This window comes from Protopterus annectens, chromosome 13.part0 (assembly GCF_019279795.1).
Source record: "Protopterus annectens isolate FY-2018-M chromosome 13.part0, PAN1.0, whole genome shotgun sequence".
Taxonomy (NCBI): domain Eukaryota; kingdom Metazoa; phylum Chordata; order Ceratodontiformes; family Protopteridae; genus Protopterus; species Protopterus annectens.
This window is the reverse complement of record NC_056747.1, coordinates 921910528-921928225: the sequence shown is the minus strand read 5'-3', so window position 1 is coordinate 921928225 and position 17698 is coordinate 921910528. Positions and strand designations below refer to the sequence as shown.

Genomic DNA, 17698 nt, shown 5'->3' with positions numbered 1-17698 from the left:
ACCGATTTTTAAGAATAATGGTGATGTGCAGAGCTGTAGTAACTACAGAGGGATTAAACTGATCAGTCACAGCGTGAAGTTATGGGAAAGAGTAGTGGAAGCTAGGTTAAGAAGTGAGGTGATGATTAGTGATCAGCAGTATGATTTCATGCCACGAAAGAGCACTACAGATGTGATGTTTGCTCTGAGTGTTGATGGAGAAGTACAGAGAAGGTCAGAAGGAGTTGCATTGTGTCTTTGTGGACTTAGAGAAAGCATATGACAGGGTGCCTAGAGAGGAGTTGTGGTATTGTATGAGGAAGTCAGGAGTGTCAGAGAAGTATGTAAGAGTGGTACAAGATATGTACAAGGGTAGTGTCACAGCGGTGAGGTCTGCAGTGGGAGTGATGAATGCATTTAAGGTGGAGGTGGGATTACATCAAGGATCAGCTCTGAGCCATTTTTTATTTGCAATGGTGATGGACAGGTTGACGGACGAGATCAGATAGGAGTCCCCGTGGACTATGATGTTTGCAGATGACATTGTGAGCTGTAGTGAGAGTAGGGAACAGGTGGAGGAGACCCTGGAGAGGTGGAGACATGCTCTAGAGAGAAGAGGAATGAAGGTCAGCTGGACTAAGACAGAATATATGTGTGTGAATGAGAGGGAGGATAGAGGAATGGTGAGGATGCAGGGAGTAGAGGTGGCGAAGGTGGATGAGTTTAAGTACTTGGGATGAACAGTTCAGAGTAATGGTGAGTGTGGAAGAGAGGTGAAGAAGAGAGTACAGGCAGGATGGAGTGGGCGGAGACGTGTGTTAGGAGTGATTTGTGACAGGCAAGTACCAGTAAGAGTGAAAGGGAAGGTCTACAAGAGGGTAGAGAGACCAGCTATGTTATATGGGTTGGAGACAGTGGCATTGACAAAAAGGCAGGAGTCAGAGCTGGACATGGCAGAGTTAAAGATGTTAAGATTTGTACTGGGTGTGACTAGGGTGGACAGCATTAGTAATATGTGTATTAGATGGTCAGCCCAGGTTGGAAGGTTTGGAGACAAAGCCAGAGAGTCAAGATTATGTTAGTTTGGACATGTGCTGAGGAGGGATGCAGAGTATATTGGGAAAAAGATGCTAAGGATGAAGCTGCCGGGTAACAAGAAAAGAGGAAGGCCTAAGATAAGGTTTATGGATGTGGTGCGAGAGGACATGCAGGTGGTTGGTGTGACAGAGCAAGATGCAGAGGACAGGAAGAAATGGAAACAGATGATCCACTGTGGCAACCCCTAATGGGAGCAGCAGAAAGAAGTCAAAAATATTAAGTTTCTTCAACAACAGTCTTCACTACAACAGTCTTCACTACAACTTGTGCGCTTAGTTTTCTTTATACTAACTGAATCGGCAATGCATGTGACATTGTTTCCATTTATTCTTCAGGTACTTGTAATGTTTGTCTCTTATCGTTACGACCGCTGGCCCACAAATTATTGCAGACATTGCAAACCTGACAGCATCAACAGTTACTTTAATACTCTAATACCTGCTTCGTTAATTCATTATTGTGTACACCTGGGGATTTTCTATGAGCTAAACATGGTTGTAAACACCTTCAGGGCTTTGGCTTTATCAATTCAGGGAAGTTTTTGAACAAAATGAAATTATAAATGCATTCAAATCATGAAGATTTATTACTTTTCACATGTGGACGTCTGTCAAATATTATGTCAGTATATATTACTTGTGTTAAGATTAGTATAGAGAATAATATTTTGGTTTAATGTTTATTTCTAATGTAATCACAATTCTATTACATTGCTGTAGTTCAAGTCTTTTAAACTTGCCGTGGTACTGTACATTAATAAATGAACACATCTACTTGAGTGTCATGTTTTTTTTTTTTGAGAGGTGAATGCTTCTGCAGACATAAATGCTTATCTTGTGTGGTACAAATCTTTGACTTTCTCTTGTAAATTATATACATATTGCAGCTTCTTCTTTGATAATTTCCCTTGTTTTCCTTTAGACCTTTCCAAAATCATCTCTTCATCAAAACTGATTGTGCTTTTTATCAAAGGTGCCTTCCCGTCTCATTTCTAACAGCTTACTGTGGACACATTTGGCATGCTTGTAACTTGGCTTGGAAATTACCAAATGAAGGTGATTATTCTCCCTGCTATCAAATGAGAGATGCAGATTGTCATCAAAAGGCACAAATACATTACAAGCTACAAGTATGTTTATTTGTTATGTTTTTAGCAGAAGCACTGGTGCAAATTAAAAAAAAAACTTCATTATGAGGTATGTTTAGTGTATTAACTGTCTTATAATACCTAGCAGGAGTTCACATAAACTACAGAGCTCACAGTGAACTCACCGGTTTATCAGACTCTTATCCTCAGATTTCTGAATATGAGCACTTTACTGAAGCTCAACTGTAGGAAAATGTTAAAATACAGAAATAATTAGCTTCTTCTATCAAACTTGGTATAACTAGGATTTGACAGGCAGTCCTTTCAGTTGTTTAGATTATATCTCAAAACAAGCTTTCAACAGCTTAGAAGGAAGTTTGCATTTTCAGCAGTGATTGCCATTGTCAGGAGGTTTTCACTCGACCCCATACTGGATGCAGTACTCTGCACTTTCTGATATAATCAGAAGTCAGTTTGTATGGAGACATTTGCTTCTTATAACATTCTGAACTTTAATAACTCTGGTGTACTACTATAAGTGGGTGTCTAGTTACTATGTCTTCTGTGCCAAGCACTTCTGGTTATTACTTGATTGATTAAGAATGAAGTAAAATGATTGACTTCATTTTTAGGTATGTATGCAAAAAGCTGCTGTTGTCCAGATAAGCCAAATATTTGATCTATTGCTCATAATTTGCCATTGCTAATGGAACACTCCTACCAATACTCATTTAAGGTACTTCATTGTTAGCAAGTCTGTAAAAGATGCTACTCTGGTAGAATAGTGGGATAAAATCTTGACTACTGCCCAGCTGACCTGGGTTCAATTACATTTTCAGGTGACTGATGGAGCATCGGGGAGGGATGGGTATTACTATCCCAGGGGAGGGCAGTTTTGAGAGTGCTTTCCACGAGATCCCTGGTGGAGGCCAGGGATGTGTGAAGAAGGAGGCATAATCCTAAAAGCAATTAAGGTGGGGGCACTGACTGAGCTGCCATGGAAGTAGGACGATACATCAGCACATCCCCATTACATAACTGTCAGCCAGAGGAAATAAAAAGAGACCACATGAGTGGGAAAATAGGGTAGAGCATAAATAAAAAGCTCCCAGCAGATGATATGATAGCCAGGTCCTCCCAGGATCAATAAGCTCCATGCCAACCCAGCCTTTTTGGAGAAAGTTTGCGGGGTGTAGAGAGGGCAGCTAGACACAGCAAGGGACATGGGGAACTGGGGTAGAGTGCCACTGGATGAATCAAGGTGAAACAGAAAATATTACAAAACAAAAACATTTGTAAAAGGGAAAGTGAAATCAGCTGAGCTGTTAATATGGAACTCTATGCAAATGTCCTTTAATTCATGGAAAACATGTTTACAAGTCCATAAATGAAGATGGTGATGCCTGCAAAGTATGAGTTGCACAAACATTGAGTGACAACAAAGAGCTGATGTATTGGGAACCAGTTGTTTTTGTGAACATGGGCTGAACACTGTAACACAAAGTTCTGGTATACCAAGCACAGTATATGACTGCAGTGAAGGTGCCACATGTTTGGTGCCTTCCTGGGTGGAGGTGTAAAAATAGAAAGGATAAACTCCAACAGTTCTCATGCACTTTCCTTAGCAGCTGCTGAATTATGTATAGATGGATGTGAGTACTGGGTTGTATGCATATGTCATATATATATATATATATATATATATATATATATATATATATATATATATATATATACATATCTGTGTGTGTGTGTGTGTGTGTGTGTGTGTCTGCAGACATATATATATATATATATATATATATATATATATATATATATATATATATATATATATATATATATATATATATATATCTACACACACACACACACGTGTATGTGTGTGTGTATGTGTGTGTGTGTGTGTGTGTGTGTGTGTGTGTGTGTGTGTGTGTGTGTATATGTACTTCTAAACATCAAAGTACACAAATCTCGAATGCCTAACACTCAATCCCAAAAGATCAAAAACCAAAACACTGAAAAAAACAAAACACTTATGCAAGTTCCCCTATTCCCCCATATATATATATATATATATATATATATATATGTTGATCGATTGAAAAACCACTTAATCGAAACTCAGTTACCCGTTCCCAGTTCAGCGAAACTTTACTTTAACAAAAGCATGGACTGCCGACATCTTTTCCCTGAGAAAGGAACCACTTGGCCACCATGGTGAACTTTGCCCTTTCTACTATGAAGTGCAATCTCAGAGTTGGAATATTTAAGTGGGGGGTGTGGTGGACGAAGCCCCCCACTTTAGTGGGTTTAGTTTTGGTTCATAGGTGTGTACTAAGCTAATGGCCCTGGAGCCTTTACAAGCCTAGCCCAAAAAAATTGCCCAGGCACAGTGCCACCCAATGTTAGTTCACAGTGCCCCTATCCAATAGGGCACCTAGAATGATCCCAGGAGTGAACTTTCTGTTACCCATCCACTCATTAAGATTTCTCTTGAAGAGGTCCAGTGAGGTGCTCTGCTTGACATGAATGGGAAGCTTATTCCAGAGTATGGGCAGTCTTTGGGAGATGAACCTGACCCTCCAGCATGTTCTGTTATTTGTGGTAATGAGGTTGTAGGGCTGGGTTGGACATGGCTTTGTAAGTCAAGCAGAGATCACCTCTAAGTAGGTGATTAATGACTGAGAACTGTGGAAGTTTCTTGAGTCTGTCCAGGTAGGACATGTATTTAAGTCCTAGGATCCTTTTTGTGAGGTACTTTTAGGGCCTCTCCAGCTGTTGTAGGTGTCTGGTCAGGTACATATCAAACGGGGTGTTATATTTGATGATTTGTCTAATGAGGGATGAGTAGAGAGGGATGGTGATCTCTTTCTTCCTGGATGTGAAACCTTTGGTTATAAGATGTGCCACGTAGAAGGACTTTCTGACCACAGTGGCAATGCGGTGGTCAAACTTGTGGTGACTGTCGACCTGGTTGCCCAGATCTCTTATGGCCCATTCAGTGTTCAATGGGATCCCATCAATGTGGTAATTAGTGGGAACTGAGTGTTTTTCCAAAGGGATGATAATGTATTTTTTGGCATTAACCTTCATGCCATGGTTCCGACACCAGTCATTGGCCTCAGAGATGCCCTTTTATAGGATGTCTGCATCACTTGGGGAGTTGATAATGACTCCAAGCTTGCAGTCAGCAGTGATTTTGGTCAACCAAAGTCCTTTTGTATTGGCCTGGACTTCTGAGAATTAGATGCCAAACAGGAGAGGGCCCTGGACCGAGCCCTGTGGGACTCAACTCGTGACTGGTCGGCAGTCTGACTTGGAATCTGCAACTTTCACTCTGCGGTTCCTGTCTGTGAGCCAATTTGCAACCCACCTAGGATTGAGGATTGATGGCTAGTTTGATGAGTTTATCAATGATACCTGAGTGGGGAATGATAACAAAGGCCTTGCCCAGGTCGAGGTAGGCTGTATGCACTGTCTTACCCTCATCCACAGCCTTGGTGACTGCCTCGAAGAAGTCAACCAGGTTGAGCAGGGAGGATCTCCACTTGACAAAGCCAAACTGTGTGGGGTTGAAGAATTTGAAGATTGCCTATATCTTTGTTAAGCAGGTCCATTATGATGCACTCCATAGCTTTGCATACCAGACAATGCAGGTTAATGGGGCGAGAGTTCCCAGGGTCTGTAGTTGCTCCCCCTTTATGGAGCGGGATGACTGTAGCTGTGCGCCATTCATTAGGGATATAGACTGAAGTAAGGCTGTGACTGAACAGGACACACAGATGTGGTGCCAGTTCCTTTTGTAGCTCATGTAGGATGCAGCCAGGGATAATATCAGGTCTCATGGCTGCTGTATTCTTGGCTTTGGACAATGCAGCTTTTACCTGTGCTGCAGAAAATGGTGGGTACCAGGCTTTCTTTTGGTATTGTGATAGGGCCCTTGGGGGCAGACAGGGGCAAAGTTGGCATTGAATCTGTAGGCCAGTATGTTGGCTGTATCTGTTGGCACAGTATAGGAGGTGCTATTGTGCAATAACTCAGAGCAAATCTGGATATTGCCTTTGAGGTTTCGGATATAGCTATAGAAGGCTTTGTGGTTGTTTTTGGTGTCAGCCACAATTCTGTCTTCATAGCTGGCTTTAGAGGATTTGATAAGGGATCTCAGCTTTTTGTTGAGACTGATAAGGGAAGTTTTCCAGTCTTGTGACTTCATTTTTTTCTGCAACAGTTTCTTCCTTCTGTTGCAGAGATTATTGATGGCTGGGGACCACCAGATTGGCTTCCTTTTTTTTGGAGGAGAGCTTCTTAGTTCTATTTGGTATGGCAAGGTCCACACATTTGTGTACATGCTCATACAGTGCATTGGTGTATGATTCGGCAGTCATGCAGCTTTTTTTCATTGGCATGGGTGCCAAGAAGTTAGCCACCTCTGTTTTTAGGAGCGCAAAGTCAGCTTTAGAGAAGTTTTTCACGGTGGTCACCTTAGCAGGGGTTGTAGGTGAGATGGAGATTTCTATGGCGATCAGTTTGTAGTCAGATTTAACCAGGGAGGAATTGACTATAGGTGTGAAGCAATGGTCTCCCATGTTGGTGATAACCAGGTGGAGGATGTTGCTTCATTTAGTGGGAGTCAGAATGAGCTGGTCCAGGGTACTGGAAATGATAAATTCCAGAAACCGTTGGGCCTGTACATTGGTACTTGAATAGTTTTCCCAGTTGATGGTAGGGTAGTTGAAATTGGACCTTGATAGATTCCAGGGTGCTTAGGAACTTGGAGTGAGAGTCTAGGGACATGTTTGGGGTTCTGTGGTAGGCTATGACTTGTATCACTGTCTTACCCAGTGTTAGAGGTCCCTGAAGTATCTCGGATGCATTGTGCTGGGCTACCAGTTTAAAGATGTGTTTATCCTTTAAGAATACACACCACCGCCTTTGGAGCTTCCAGCCGTATACTGGGACCGAAAGATATGGAATGAGTTGTAGCCTGGGAGCGCAGGGGTGCTTTCTCCATGTGGGTTTTCTTCTCGTGGTGGCCAAGTGATTCCTTTCTCAGTGAAAGGATGTCAGTAGTCCATGCTTTCATTAAATTGAAATTTCACTGAACTGGGAATGGGTAAGTGAGTTTCGATGAAGTAGTTTTTCAATGGATTAAAGTAGATCCATATATATATATATATATATATATATATATATATATATATATATATATCTATGGGTCTACTTTATATGGTCGACATTTCACAATGTAGAAATTCATATCGCCAAGACGATCGACATTTGAAATGTCGACCATACAAGTAGAACATAAAAAACAAAAAAAAAACTTACGTTAATGCTGCTAGCAGTAGGGGCTTCACCCCCTGCACCCCCCCATGGGGGGCTCCACCACCCACACCCCCCCGGAACTTAAATATACCAACTCTGAGATTGCATTACAGTGCAGAAGTGGAAATCTTTCCATTCCACACTGTAGGGGGATGCCGGTTCCCATTGGTCGACATTTCAAATGTCAATCATATGGTCTCAGCCATATGAATGTCAAAATTGTGAAATGTTGACCATTCGAAGGGGACCTACATACACACACATATATATATATATATATATATATATATATATATATATATATATATATATATATATATATATATATATATACCAGCTCCAAGATCGTTCTACAGTGGGCAATGGGCAAATTCCCAATCCCCACCTTGTACAATCTTGCATATCTGGTACTGGTAGAAGTGATCAAATGAGTCTCAATTACTTCTGCCAGTGTTAAACACCTTCAAGATTATGAATATTCGATTATATGTTTCCATGTATACATTTATGCTGTGAACAAGTGTTGGCATTTCAGAGTATGTGGATTTGTGTCATTAGATTCAATGTGTACAGATTTAGAAAATACTCATTTGGTGAATCATACCATTTCTGTTTCTATGCCAGTACCGAACATTTTGTTTTTGTCTCTTCTCTTTTCTTTCTACGGTTAACTTGCTATAAGCAAGAACTCTGAAAAAGAAGAAAGAAGTGTGGTGCATCTTTGAGCCTGTGATTGGTCAAGTGTTACTTAAAACAGTTAAACACACTTTGTTCTTTGATCTGATGAAGGAATTGTCCGAAAGCACTTATCTTTTATGCTTTACAATTAAATTTATGATTTTAGCTGTCTTGGTCCTTGTTTTTTTAGCTGCTTACATTTGTGATTTTTCTCTGTCTACTATATAATTCCTGCTTCTGATAAGTGTGACTATCCATTCAAGTTCCCATTGTCTTATGTCTGTGCATGTACTGTAACTTGCTTGTCTTTATCTGTTTGTAAGTTTGGAGCTTTTCTCCCCGGGCCTCCGCTGAAAATGGGCATGTATCCAGTCGGATTATCCCGGTCAACAAATGTAAAATAAAATAAAATAAAAATAAAATAGGTTCTGCTTATAGACTGCTTTACAGTCCTATTTCCTGTTACTCAGGGTACCACTACACTGTTTCTGATGTGTTGGCTGTGTACAATTAACAGTAGCTCATGTGTCCATAATACTTATTACCTCTAACTCCAGTCATTGATCATCTGCCAAGTGCACTGCTTTCCCATATGACTAAGTCTTCTCTTCCACGCTTCCCCTCAAGATCAAATCCAGAGCATATGACCTAAATATTAATATCTGTGTTTTCCAGTCAAAATTCCCAAGCCTGGGTGAATCACAACAAATATATCTGCACAGATTACAGGAGTTCATGTTAGAGTTTAGTGTACATTTGCTGACCATGTAATTACACTATTTATCACACATTTATTGCATAGTCCTCTATAGTGTTTAGTCTGCATGCAGTTATCAATTTTATTCACTTACATCCCTACCTTATCTCTCTCTCTCTCTCTCTATATATATATATACATATATATATATATATATATATATATATATATATATATATAGATATATATATTTATGGGTCTACTTCTTTTTAACGAAAACACAGTTTACCGAATCTCAAATCGTGGAACTTAGACTACTGAAAGTTTACGTAAACGAAACTGAATTACATCGAACCTCACTTCTCCGAAACATAGATCACCACTTCTGGACTGGTGTTGCAAAACAGGTGCAGTGTTTGTCTTTATCTGTTGAAACCATTACCAGGAATGTGTCTTATGCAGCAGACGGAGCTTGGTGTAGATTGCAGTACACTGCGGTTAAGGAGATTTACCCTTTTCCCACTGTAGTGTAATCTCAGAGTATAACATGCAGGGGATGGGGGGGGGTGCAGTCAATAACATGGGGGGTGCAGCAGGGCTGTACCTCCTGCAAAGATGTATGTTTTGATTCCTTTTCTGAATTTTTGTGTTTTGGAGAAGTGAGGTTCAATGTAATTCAGTTTCATTCAAGTGAACTATCAGCACTCTTAAGTTCCGTGATCTGAGATTCAATAAACTGTGTTTTTGTTAAAAAGAAGTAGACATATATATATGTGTGTGTGTATATATGGGTCCTTGTCAGAACATCAAAAGTACAGTTAATCAAACTGAACTTTGACAAACTAACTTTAGCGAAAGTGCATAACATCGAATATGCACTTTCGCTAAAACAGTAAAAAAATGAAAAAACATGCAGTTTGCATGTTTTGTTAGTTGTATATCAACATATTCTGTTGATGTACAACTAACAAATCTTTTGCGGAGATCACGGTACAGTGGGGATAATGGAATATTCCCTTTTCCCCACTGTAGTGCGATCTCAGAGTTAGAATATTAAAGTAGGGGGGTGTGGGGGGTGCAGGAGGGCTTGCCCCCCTGCATTGTAGTGTTTACATTTTTTTGTGTGTATTTTTTAATTTTGTTTTGTTTACTTTAGCGAAAGTGCATGTTCGATGTTATACACTCTCGCTAAAGTGGGTTCTTGAAAGTGCAGTTCGATGAACTGCACTTTCGATGTTTTAACATAGACCCATATATATATATATATATATATATATATATATATATATATATATATATATATAAAATATATAGATAGATATATAAAATATGTGTATCTCTCTCTCTCTCTCTCTCTCTCTCTATATATATATATATATATATATATATATATATATATATATATATACACACCGAGAGAGAGAGAGAGATACACACACACACAAACACACACATACAGGTAGATAGCTAGATAGATCGATAGATGGATAGATACATACACACACACACACACACACACACACACACACACACACACACACACACACACACACACACACACACACACACTAAGATATATGTATATATAGATAGCTACATATAGATATAGATAGATATACACATGCATACACACAGATGGATAGACAGATGGTTATAGAGTTAGTATTATTTAACCTAGCACAATCAACAACAGTAATTCTCATGGCAGTTCATTATTCATTACTATGTGCTTTTTACAGTTAACATTATGTGATTCCACAAGGGAGCAACTGCTTTTATAAAAATCTTCGTACTGTATAACAAGGTGTTATTTCCTGAGAAGCAGCATAGTTTTATGTTGCTATACTTGAGGCAATAATCTTTCACCTGCTGAATTAGTATTTGGCTAATTATTTTGCAAAATTGTATGATCATTTTATTTGCCATTAAAACAAATAGCATGCATATATGCATATATTAATTATTTGTTTATTAACAGTTTATATTTTTCAGTACTTTGATTACTGATAACTTTGGTTATGGAATTGCAGTGTTAGTCCATTGATAACAAATTGCATGATTATGCATATTTCATCACTAAGTTATAATCTGAGCTTCAATGAGGTGTATTTATAAAAATCAGGATTTCTATTCTAGTATAGTTTTCTGTTTTAAAAGTGATAAAATACACAACAAATTAAATGATAGTTAATTACTCCATTTTACTTTTATAGTGAATTGCTATTATTAGCATTATAAAGACAAGGGCTCTTGATGATGTCTAAAGATGGTTGATAACAATGCAAATTTTACAAATAACAGCATTCAGCTATACACGCATTTGAATTACATTGGTACTGACCGTCCAGGAACTTTTGTATTGGCAAGTGTGCTTGTTGTTATTATAGTGCTGGATGTTGTAGGAAACGTACTAGTGATCCTGTCTGTGATCAGAAATAACAAACTAAGAAACACTGGTAAGTAAACTTTAACCAAGCTGCTAAAATTTTGTCACGTTTGTTGTATTATAATGTTTCTTAATGAAAATTTATAAAGACATACAAAATATAACATCTGCAAAAGATATGGAAGCTATTTTCAATGTTGTGAATAAATGTAAGCTAAAGTACATGCCATTTACTCAAATGCTGGAATTTTTTTAATCTTTGCAAGAAGAATTGTAATCTATGCCAAAGATGTCTCTAGTATTAGGTTCTCTCTGCAGCTGCCTATGTCCCTGGGACCCCATCAGTGCTGTCAAACAATGTTTGCCAGCTGTTCTATATGCATTTAAGTTCTGGGATGTACTGAATTAAAGAAAAACGCCTAAAGGCATTTATTAAAATACAAGCATTTTTGTGTTCTTGAGACAAGCAAAGCATAGTGCTTCCTTGCTTCACACCATTTATTTATTTTTATTTATTTTTCATTTGTTGACCGGGCGAATCCAACTGGATTACAAGACCATTTTCATTGGAGGCCCAGGGAGAAAATCTCAGAGAACAATTTTTTACAAAACATAGTTTTAAAGGTTGACATACAATTTCCATTGTTTACCCTTGATGGGATAACATGACTGAAGAGAGGGAATTACTGGGCAAAGGAAAAAAAAAAGTTTGGTTTTGTCCTTCCAGTAGAGTAATCATAATTTTAACTACAGTTTGCATACAGAGATGTTCATTTTGGATTATTTAATGACAGAACAAAGGCATGCTGTAGGTGGATTGGACACTCTAGGCCCTAGGCATGAGTGTGTGCATGTGTGTGCCATCTGTGGAAGGTTGGGCACCGGGCTGGCAACTTGACACAGTAAAACTCCACTGCCAATCATGAGCAGACAGGTGCTCGGCTGTGGCTTCCCTTAACCAGGAAGAGCTGAAAGAAGAAGAAGAATGACAGAACTTATTAAGCCTGGGATATGAACACTTAGTTTTCATAGATTCATGGGTAAGCACTAGGCAAGCAGTCTGTAGACTATAACAAAGCTAGCCAAAACCCTTATACAAAAGTTCCCTCAAGCCTCAAGAAGGACAAGACAAGTTAGGCTAGGCTATATTTTGAGGCTGTCTTGAAAATTATCTAGGTATAAGTGGCAAGAATGCCACTCTGCCTGACATGCAGTGTCATTTAGCAATGTATTTGAGGTGCTGTTTATTTTGCAAAGGAATAGGAGGTCAAAGATGGTTGGATTTTTCATGGCTGAAAAGGCTAGACACAGATCTCCATAGAGGAGTCTATAGGAGATTGAGTACAAAGAGAAGACTGACAGTCTGTCCACATAACTAAGATTTTTGAGGCCACTGCTCTTTTAATTATGAATTTCTGAGGTCTCTCAAGTTGAGTGATATGTTTACACAGCTACATGCCAAATGTGCATTATATTAAATAATGGTTCCGATGATATATGAGTAAAGGGGAATTGAGACTTCTTTGGACCATGTGGAGATGCCTTTGGAAATTAGATGAGCCCGATAGAAAGCTTTCTGAACTACTGCAGAGACATGATGGTCAAATGATAAGGAATTACCAACAAATGTGCTAAGATCCCTTACAAAAATGTCAAAGAAATTAATGATGTTAAAGAGTCAAGGTGTTCGGCAAAGCCAAACTGATGAGTGCCTAGAGTAATGAGATTTTCAATGTTCACTTTAATGTGCTCTGGGATAATATGTTCAATAGCTTCACATATCAGGCTAATGAGAGTAAGAGGTCAATATATGCCAGGGTCTGTGATTGGGCCATTCTTGTGTCGTAGCATTACAATAGCCATTTTCTAGGCTTTGGGGAATGTAACCAGTGGACCTTATGAAGAAAGAATATGTAAATGAGGCAAAATGACTATTTAAAAGCCTACAGATAGTGAATGCTATATATCAATAGCACATAAAGTTCATTGGAAGTAGGTAGGATAGTGTATTTGGATGTCATTATGTTGGTGGGAATTATACTTGTAGTCTGGTCTGTAACGATTTCTAGTTCCACCTGGGTACTGAGCTGGCATACACTGACCTCTACCTAGGATATACAGGATATGCAGTGTTTAAAAGGAGACATCAAATGCTCAGGTCTGTATTGTATATGCCTAGTACTGCATACTGTCTAGGAAATATGTAGAAGGTACCAGGACCCCTTTTTTAAGAGATTGTCCCACAAATCTAACAAGCCATTTTATTACTACATAGTTAGTTTGCATAATTAGGCAGTGTTGTAAGTAAATACTGATTTTTAAAGTAGCAACCTGTTCAGTCTCCTTATGTTTATTATTGGCCTCTCACAATTATTATACTTCATGCCTATTTGCCATTTATTCCCTATAACTAGAACCACCTGATGCATGTTGGAATCCTTTGGGACAACTGCAGCTATCAAAAATGGTTACATTTGCATATCCTGCCTGTTTCTCATCTTCCTTCTCTGCCCAGATCTTGTGGTTGCATTTGCAGAAGGACTTGGGAGTAGCCACAGACTGCTGCTCATCATCCAGCCGTGGTCAACTCACAAAATGGCAGACACAAAAACAAACAAACAAACACCAAAAGGATTTTTTTGCAGAAGGCAAGCCTTCTGCACTCAATGTAGAGAGGGGGCTTACAAATTCCAAGACTGCATAACAAAGGGGAAATGGAAAACTCCCTAAGCTCCCCTGCATGTAGCTCTTGCACTAACTCTGACTCTACAATATTAATTCTTCAGCAAATTGAGCACTGGTCATATTAGCTGGTCATTTCACAATTCAACCAAAAAGACATTCAACAATAGTAAGGTGAAACCATCTCTATCTCTATATCATTCTGATCTTACTCTGTCTGTCTGTCTGTCTCTCTCTCTCTCTGTATGGGTCTACTTAAAAATTTGAATTAAAATAGTAAAACAAATGTCTGCAGCATTATAAGCTCATACACAAAATCTCAGGGCATTAAAAAAAAAGCAAACAATGTTTTTTCAGGGAGCAAGCGACATAAAATCTGAGAAAAGTTGCCTCAAGTGAAAGGAACAGAATTTTGTCTTTATACCTGACTGGGTCTTACAAAAAATTCTATATAGAATTCAAATGTGCTGATGCATATAAATCAAAAAAAAAAAAAAAAAAAAAAAAAAGAAAGAACTATTAGTTATTGTTGGTGCTTCACAGCAGGTGCAGGTTTTCAAGTTTCATAACCAGACATTTCATTATGGACAAATCTATAATACTATAAATGACTGAATTAATGTATATTTTAAATCTGTGGTTAAAACAGGGTATACATAATGTAAGAATTTTTGGCAATACTACTTCATAATAACTTAATAAAGCATGTATCTTCGCATGATTCTAAATCTTCTAAAATGTTATTTGTTGAGTAAATCTTTTTTCTTAATGGAAGTACCAAGCTCTAAATCTGAGCTGCCTGGTGGTTTCCTAGATGGCTGAGCTGGCCTACACGGGACATGGCTTGCATACTGCCCTTCCGTCTCATCTCCTGAAGACAGAAGTTATCCGTAAATATGTTTCCAGTGTTTTGTTGCATGTAGTCGGGGAAGGGGGTACCCGTTAGGGGCTGTTGGCAGGTGGATCAATGGCTGCGGCAATACCACATTTATAATTATGCCAGTCACACTTCTAACAGCCAACACACATCCTTTCATTCAAGAACATTTACTGATAAACTTAAAAAGCATAAAAATAAACAAATGTAAATATTTTGTGAACAATAAAAGCTGTTAAAACTGCACAAATAGCAATGTTATTCTTTATAGTGTTAATACCCAGTTTATCTATAGTTTTTCCATAAATATTATATTATAATGCACTCAAATCCGGAACTGTATTTTTGCTAAACATTTGTAAATAATTGGTCATATCTTGGAAACTGTACAACTTAGACACCAGTTGTTAGAATACTTTTGTTAATCAGATATAAGCTTTCACATCATCATCAGCCCCCTTTTTCCCATTTTTCTACATGGGGTCGGAGTATCATGTTAACTGTCACCAACTCTCGCGATTCAGTGCCACACTCCTTCCTTCTTCGGCACTCATGCCTGACTTTCGCAGATCTCCTTTCATGCAATCCATCCACCTCTTTGCTGGACATCCTCACTTCCTCTTACCTTCTTCCTGTCTGTCCCAACTCTCCCTTACCAGCTTGTCTTCTGTTTTTCTAAACATGCACCCAAACCGTCTTAATCTGTTCTTTTTGATATTTTCTGCAATCGGAGCTACTTTAGCTTCTGCTCTTATGTCCTCATTTCTTCGTCTGTCCCACCGTGTGCATCCTATCACATTTCCATCACCTCTAGCTTCTTCAACTGTTCTGCCTTTACTGCCCAGGTTTCTGTACCATACAGTAGTACTGGTCGCACCACTGTCTTGTACACTTTTCAGCTTCTTTGGCATTTTTCTGTCATAGGCTATACCTGATACTCTATGCCAGTTGGCTGCAGCCCCTCTGATTTTAGCTTTGAACTCTTCATTCAGACTACCCTTTTCCTCAACTCATCCTCCCAGATACTTAAGCTGTTTACCTGTTCCACTATCTTCCCCTCTATCTCTATTCTCAGCTTCTTCTGATTTCACCAATTTGCTGCCATTACCACTGCCTTATCTGTGCTTAGTTTCATCCCATGTGCCTTCAGATTCGCATTCCATTCTCCTATCCTTTGCTGAAGTTCTAGTTCAGAGTCTGCTTGTACTGCCACATCATCTGCATACAGCAGCTTTGCTGATCCATCCCCTGCAACCTGTTTGCTAATGTAGTCCATCACCAGTATGAACAGCAGTGGGCTCAAAGCTGAACCCTGATGTACACCCACACCCAGTGGGAACCCCTCTGTGTGGCAGAACACTGTTCGTACTTGAGTCATTGGGTCCTTGTACATAGCTTGCACTAATTCTACCAATGTTTCTGGGACTTCAAACCACCGCAGTACTGCCCAGATCAGCTTTCTTGGGACCTTGACTTATGCTTTTTCCAAGTCTAGGAATGTCCAGTTAGACTCTCTCCTCATCTCTAGCTTCTTCTCAAGTATCTGTCCCAATGCAAATATTGGGTCAATTGTGCTGCATCCTGGTCTGAATCCAAACTGCTCATCTCCCATCTTACATTCTACTACTTTGCGTATCCATTTATCAATCACCATCTCCAGAACTTTCATGCAATATGATAGGAGTCTGATGCTTCTGTACTGCCCACAGCTGTGGATGTCCCCTTTGTTCTTGTACACTGGCATAAGTATGCTTATTCTCCAGTCATCTGGCATATGCCTTTCTCTCCACACTGCTATTAGTACCCTCTGTAGCCATTTCTTCCCTGTCTCACCCAGCATCTTTATCATATCTACTGTGAACTCATCTGAGCCTGCTGCTTTCCCTGACTTCATCTTCCTTAGTGCTGTTCGTACTTCTTCTAGGGTGGGCTCCTCTTCTTCTCTCATTGTAGGCTGTTTCTGGGGCAGTACAGCTTCTGTGGGGTTTTCTTCATTCAGAAGCTGTTGGAAATACTCCTTCCATCTGCCTTTGATGTCCTCTGGACTTGTGAGCAGGTTGTTGCTGGCATCCCTTATGAAGGGTGTCTGACTATCTTTGTCTTTCTGTCTTTGCCTTGCAACCTGATATAGTTTCTTTGTGCCCCTTACTGAGTCACTTTCCAGAAGTTGGTACAGTGCCTCCGATGCCCAGCCAACCAGTAGTCCTTCCTAGCCTGGTCAGTCTTTTCTGTTTCCCACTTCTTCCTGCACTTCTTTTTTGTTTTCATGACTTCCTGGACTTCTGCATTCCACCACCAGTTTTCCTTATAGGTTCATAGGTTCATAGATTAGTACTAAGCTAACTGCCCTTGCAAGCCATTTTAATGTACCTTATTTCCATACCTGGCTCAGCCATATATCTTTTCTGTAGTCCTAACACATGCTGTTTTTAGGTGCTGCCATTCTTCTTCAACTCCACCTATTTTCTCCTCTTCTTGGGGTGTTACAGCTAATTCCTTGAACTGTTATACTTTCTCTCCAGTTGACTTCCAGGTCTTCAGTCTGGTCTCTGGTGACCTTAGAGCCTTCTTTGACCACTGCTTGCAGCTGATTGTTGCAACTAGTGGTTTATTCTGTGGGCTGACTGTTTCACTGGGGATGACTTTGCAATCATGGATTCTGCCCCAGTGCATTTTCCTTACTAGAAGGAAGTCTACCCAAGTTGCATGTTAACTACTCTTGTATGTGATCTTTTGGCTCTCTTTCTGAACCATGTGTTGGCTACTATCAAGCCATTTGCCAGACAGAAGTCTAGAATGGCTTCTCCTTCTTTATTCCTGTTGCCCCGCCCATGTGGACCCAGGCAGTCCTCATATCCTTTTCTGTCTGTCCCGATATGTGTATTC

At 39.4% G+C, this 17698-nt stretch overlaps 1 protein-coding gene across 1 annotated transcript in view; it reads left to right on the top strand.

Moving 5' to 3' along the window:
• LOC122787984 overlaps window positions 1-17698 on the top strand; it is a 164164-nt gene that overhangs the window by 38019 nt on the left and 108447 nt on the right. Inside the window, 1 exon segment of the mRNA XM_044054911.1 lies at window positions 11169-11323. Within this exon segment, the coding sequence (XP_043910846.1) occupies window positions 11169-11323 (155 nt within the window).